The sequence below is a fragment of the Ipomoea nil genome, unplaced genomic scaffold (assembly GCF_001879475.1).
Source record: "Ipomoea nil cultivar Tokyo-kokei standard unplaced genomic scaffold, Asagao_1.1 scaffold0804, whole genome shotgun sequence".
NCBI lineage: Eukaryota > Viridiplantae > Streptophyta > Magnoliopsida > Solanales > Convolvulaceae > Ipomoea > Ipomoea nil.
Window position 1 is genome coordinate 90,867 of NW_017617232.1, and position 5,801 is coordinate 96,667.

General features: G+C 41.0%; 1 protein-coding gene across 2 annotated transcripts; it reads right to left on the reverse strand.

Annotated features, from left to right (window-relative positions):
- Positions 1-408: 408 nt before the first annotated feature.
- LOC109177413 (probable pre-mRNA-splicing factor ATP-dependent RNA helicase DEAH5) lies at positions 409-4,725 on the reverse strand. 2 transcript variants are annotated; one of them, XM_019326790.1, is made up of 4 exons: positions 4,675-4,725; positions 4,427-4,527; positions 1,086-4,252; positions 409-976 (listed from the first exon to the last, which is right to left on the reverse strand). In XM_019326790.1, the coding sequence occupies exons 3-4, from the start codon at positions 4,241-4,243 to the stop codon at positions 583-585; spliced, it is 3,552 nt and encodes a 1,183-aa protein (XP_019182335.1). In that variant the 5' UTR covers positions 4,244-4,252; positions 4,427-4,527; positions 4,675-4,725; the 3' UTR covers positions 409-582. The 2 variants fall into 2 exon arrangements, with proteins under 2 accessions (XP_019182335.1, XP_019182334.1); XM_019326789.1 differs by lacking the exons at positions 4,427-4,527; positions 4,675-4,725 and having other exon boundaries at positions 1,086-4,344.
- Positions 4,726-5,801: the final 1,076 nt, after the last annotated feature.

Below are 5,801 nucleotides of genomic sequence, written 5' to 3' on the forward strand. Positions count from 1 at the left end.
GTGAGTGAGTAGTAGTAATTCAAGAATTGAGGTAAAGCTTCCTCCCTGGGCTCATGGAGCCTTGCCCAGAGAACATTACATTTGTTTAGTTGTGATGCTAGAATTTTAGAAGACACAGAGGAGGAAAGCATTAATGTTAGTGGATTTATTGAGACTTTCTCAAATGAAAGCATGCAAACACATCATAATTTATACTGGCTATTGGTATCTAGAATACATAATTTGACAATTTGTGATTTACAAACAATTTCTAAAAAAATCAACTAATTTGCACCTAAAACATTTTAATTGCCAATGCAAGAAAAAGGTCTTTTGTGCTCAAGTAACTTGCATAATTAGATAACAGGAAAAGAAAAAGGCAAAACATCCAATTGCATAAATCACAATTAATGAAAAAATATATATAAATTTTTGAATAAAAGCTTTAATAGGAAATACTCCGTAGGAAAAGTCAGTGTACTATAGTTACAGAAATTGACAAAGTAGTATGACAAAATCCTCCGAAATAATAAGTGCATTAGAAATTGGCAAAGTAGTATGACAAAATCCTCCGAAATAGTAAGTGCATTGTTGAAGCACATATCAAGCACGCCTTTTACTCAACCGCCAAGAATTAGGCTCGTGATATCTGTCATAAAGAGGTTCAATGCGTTCCTGTCTCTTCCGTTTGCTTAATTTAGTTGGGTCGGCCACTTTGAAAAATCGCGGTGCCAGCTCTACAAGCCACTTGGGATCAATGACTGTGACCTCACGCATATATTCCTTTGTTGTCATCACAAGCTCATGATAAATAACCCAATCTGGCTGCCTTTGGAATACAGCACTACTAGGATGTATATATACTGGCTGGTTCTCAACCAGGGTTCTATACCCTTCTTGTGGATCCTTCCTAGCACCATGGAAAAAGAAACCTGCAGCTATGGCCTTCCTTATCTTCGTAAAATTTCTTCCAGCACTCACAACATCCAGTTTGTACCTAAAATGAACACAGTTCGATAAGCAAAAGTAATTAGTATCATCATATTAAGCAATGAAAATCTTATTAAAAACCATAATATATAATATGAAGGAAGGAAGATTAGTACTTGTCCATGATGGAAAGGAGCTGTTTTCTGACATCCTGAGCACGTCTCAAAGACCGCGATTGTACAAAGTTTTCAAAGCACCAGGGTCCAGAAAAATTTTTGGCTTTCCAGGCTTCATAAACTGCAAGCAGGGTGAGATGATCACCCTCTGGTTGAAAGAACTTTGCCTTTTTCTGATCAGCTTGTGCTTGTTTCTCTCGAGGTCGGTAAAAAATATTACCCGTCTGAATCATTGCAATGATGGTCAAAATCTCATCACTGCATCCAAGGTCTACACTGGCGAGGAGCATTTTGGACAATGGAGGTTCCAGAGGAAATTCAGCCATTTTCCTACCCAACTTTGTCAACAGCCCCTCTTCATCAAGAGCTCCTAGAGTGAACAGCTGCTCCATGGCGGATATTAGTGCTTGAGGAGAGGGAGGATCCATGAAATCAAAGGACAAAAGATCATTAATACCCATAGCTTTCATATTAAGCACGGTCATCCCAAGGTTAATACGCTGAATTTCAGGGATTGATGTAGGAGACATTTCATTGTGAAATGCACTCTCTGTATAAAGACGATAACACTTTCCTGGCCCCGTTCGTCCAGCACGCCCAGCTCTTTGCTTCGCTGAGGCTTGTGATATAGGCGTTATGACCAATGAATCAAGCCCCTGTTTTGGATTATATACATTTTGCTTAGCAAAACCTGGATCTATAACATAAAAAATGCCATCTATTGTTAAAGAAGCTTCGGCAATATTTGTAGCAACAACTACTTTTCTCTTCCCTGGAGGGGCAGGCTCAAAGATTCTAGACTGCATTTCACTAGGCAGGGCACTATAAACAGGTAAGATTATCAATTCAGGAACATTCTTACCCAGACCTTTCATCCTCTCATAAAGACACTGGCAAGCATAATCAATCTCTTCCTGACCAGTTAAGAAAAGAAGAATATCACCTTCAGGTTCTGTTAAGTGAATCTGCATAACTGTTATCAAAGCTGCATCAAGATAGTCACCCTCTGGCTGCTTGGTGTAAAGTATCTCCACTGGAAAGGTTCTCCCTGGGATAGTAAAGATGTTACAGTTGAAAAAGTATCCAGAAAACTTCTCTGCATCTAAAGTTGCAGATGTGACGATCAACCGAAGGTCTGGTCTTCTCTTAACTAATTGCTTCAAGAGACCAAAGAGAACATCGGTATGAATGGTTCTCTCATGAGCTTCATCAAGCATTACAACGGAATACTGAGACAAACTCTCGTCCACCAGTATCTCCCTCAACAGCATACCATCTGTCATATACTTTATCACAGTCTCTGGCCCAGTACAATCCTCGAAACGAATGGCGTAACCAACTTCTTCCCCTAACCGGCAACCAAACTCCTCGGCAACCCTCTTTGCCACAGACATTGCGGCCACTCTACGTGGTTGAGTACATCCAATTTTACCTCTTGTAGTATATCCTGCCTCAGCTAGATACTGTGTCACCTGTGTTGTCTTGCCTGAACCTGTCTCTCCGATGACAACCAAGACCTGGTTATCATGTACAGCTTGAACCAATTCCTTCTTCAGCTTGTAAATGGGTAGACTCTGCCTTTGGTCCTGAATGGAAAGCTTTGACCTCTGTCCAAAAGTAAGTGCTTTACCATAAGCATCTTTCTTCCACTCTGGCATATCATAGGCTGACAAACCAACACCCCTCAGCTCTTGGGCCAGATGCCTCTCACCTGTCTCGGGCATTGGATCCTCCCATGGTCTATTTAGATCTTTAGGGATGGAATCAAGCATTGTTCTTTGTTGCTGCTCCCTTACTTCTCTCCTCTCCTTTATCAAAGCAGATTGGAGTGCAGCTGCTCGACTCAAGGAACCCTCGGGATTTTTAAAAATCTTAACGGGAGACATATCAACCGAGTACCGACTCTGGCCTTGCAAGAAAGGCGGTTCATCTTCATTCAACTCAATCTCGAGCTCCTCTTCAGCACCTTCTTCCTGATACAACATTCCATCTCCTTCTTCATCAAACATAGGACACTCCTTAAGAGTTAAGACACCTGAAGCCATGAGTTGTTTTGCCTCCCACCTCTCTGGCGAACTCATTCTCTTCAATGGCCTTCTTGATGGGACAACAACATCATCCTCTATGATCCGAATCCCTGAAAGCCCAATTCTCGTCCTACTCCCCTCCATATTTCGCCCAGATGGATTTTCCCTCAAACCATCATCATCTAAGCTCTTCTTCAGTGGTAGCAAATCTTTTCCAGTATTCTGATCAACATCCCTCATGGACAAACTCAATTTCTGCCCACTCACTGAAATTACCTTCACGTATACCTCCTGATTCCTCTTCACCAAATCTTTTGCATTTGCAACCCTCCGAGTTGCCATCTGTGAAATATGAACTAATCCTTCTTTCCCTCTGCACTCATCCAGCTGAACAAAACAACCTGTGTCCATTACCCTGGAGACTCTCCCCTTATACACTCTATACAATTCAGGTTCCTCCGATCTATACATCCCTTTCTTTCTATCATCATCCCTATCTTCATCATAATCTCTTCTTTTCCTCTTATCATATCTATTATCCCTATCCCTGTCCCTGTCCTGACTTCGATATTCAGCATCATTGCCCCTTTCTCTTCTATCACCCCTATCCCTTTCTCGTCTATCATCTCTATCCCTATCTCTTCTACTGTCTCTATCCCTATCTCTTCTATCATCTCTACCCCTCTCTCTTCTCCTATCCCGCCTATCATCTCTGTCCCGCCTATCTTCTTCCTCATCTTTTCCTCGATTCTTCTTCGCTTCGACCTCAATCTCCCTCTCCAACTCCTTAATCCTTTCCCTATCATCCTTAATTTTCAAAGCAGAAAACTTTTCACCTTTATCGGTCCTCTTCAAATCCTTCTCGGACTCAGACTTGGGTTTCGGAGGAAGAATTGCATGGATTATAGTCAGCAGCGTCCGAACGAAGTAATCGGGCATCTCAGCGCCACTCTCCTTCAATTGTTCATCGAACTCCTCCACAGTCTCACAGTTCCGGCCCATTTCCGTGATGAACTCCGCCAGAACCTTGTCTCCGACGCCTATATGCGTCTCCAACTCCGAGCACACCTTCGAAACAAGGGAGAGATACTCTAACTTCTTCAATCCGTCTTCTTCAACCTGCGCCCCCATATTTCGCACCTGGAGATTCCACCACCACAATGGTTTGGTATTTTAACTACCTAAAGCCTTAAATAATTAAATTAGAACTCAATGTTCCTCTTTCAATGCAACACCAGCTATAAACAATCAAAAACAACTTTCGTAAACTGGATAATCTAGCAGACCTAGAAACAGACTGGGTAAAGTATTAACCTTTGCCTGGAATACCAGGTCAATGTAGTAGGAATGTTCTATGATTCGAACTGATAATCACGACAGATTGAGGCAGAATGCATCACCAACTCCTGCGAAACCTAACGATTTCTTCAGTTTGGAAACCTGAGTGAGAAATTCATAGATATAAATCCAACTTTTTTCCCAGAAATTCACAGATCCCGACATACGTGTTGAGATAGAAAGAATTAAACATAGATACGTAGGAAGGTAACATTGAATTTTACCCTAGTTTCATGATTCTTTGCGTTCTTTAATTGGAATTTGATAGGGAGTAGAACTGAAGAGGAAAAAAGTAAATATTAAAATTAAGATGAATAAACCAACCAAAATAAAAAAAAAATAAAAATGATGGAGCATTGGATCCGCGGGGTGAAAATTGTCCGCGCGGAAAATTTGGCGCTAAAGTGAAACCACATCGTCTGTTTATATATTTACAATCAATTGAACATGTTTAGTACTCCGTCTTAATAGGATAGAATTGCAATTCATTTCCTTTTAAATTCCAAGTTTGTTTAGGGGTGTATCTAATCAAGACTTTTATAGAGTCATCGCGTTTAATCAATTTTATGTGTCTTTTTAGAGGTTTAATCACGTTCAGCGTAACCCTAATTCAATAAAACGTTTTCCATGGTCCTTGGAAATTCCTCTCGTCCAGTCTCACCAAAACTCCAAGATAATCACCAACATTTTCAATGACCATATCCGTACAATAACCCACAAGGAGGTCATAGACCTAGACCCATAGATCCACAGTGGTTAGCTGGACCTGCATGTGTAGGATTATCTCCGTCTAACAAGGGCCGGCACAACAGGGTTGTGTTTTCAAACAACCATGGTCCATCATCAATTACTCGCCTCATGTCATACTCAAGAAAAAACGTGAAAACGAATAAGTTAGGTTGAATATCGATCAGAGATTTGAATCCCCATCAACAGTCGCCACACCGACGCCATCACCTGCTTCATCATGTTGATTTGTATGCTTCGATCAGTTAGGAAATTACCAACCAGCGTCCAGTACTGTTGGGAGATTTCTCGTGTGACGCCTGGCGCCTCCTCATCGTTAAATCGCAACTCATCCTCTTCATCATCCCGTCGAATGTTTGCACAACTGGAGATTATCTCTTGAACGTCTATGTTGAGGTTTGCGGTTCAAAAAACGGGAAGAAACAGATTGTGGAAGTAGCGTAGAAACTCATGCAAAACGAAGAAACCCTAGAAACTAGGGAGGGAGACAGAGAACCCTAGAGACCAGGGAGAGAACTATACTTTTGTAACATGAATTTAATTTGCATATTGTGCTAATTTATTAACTCTTAAATTGTATTTATAATTTATTATTATTATTATG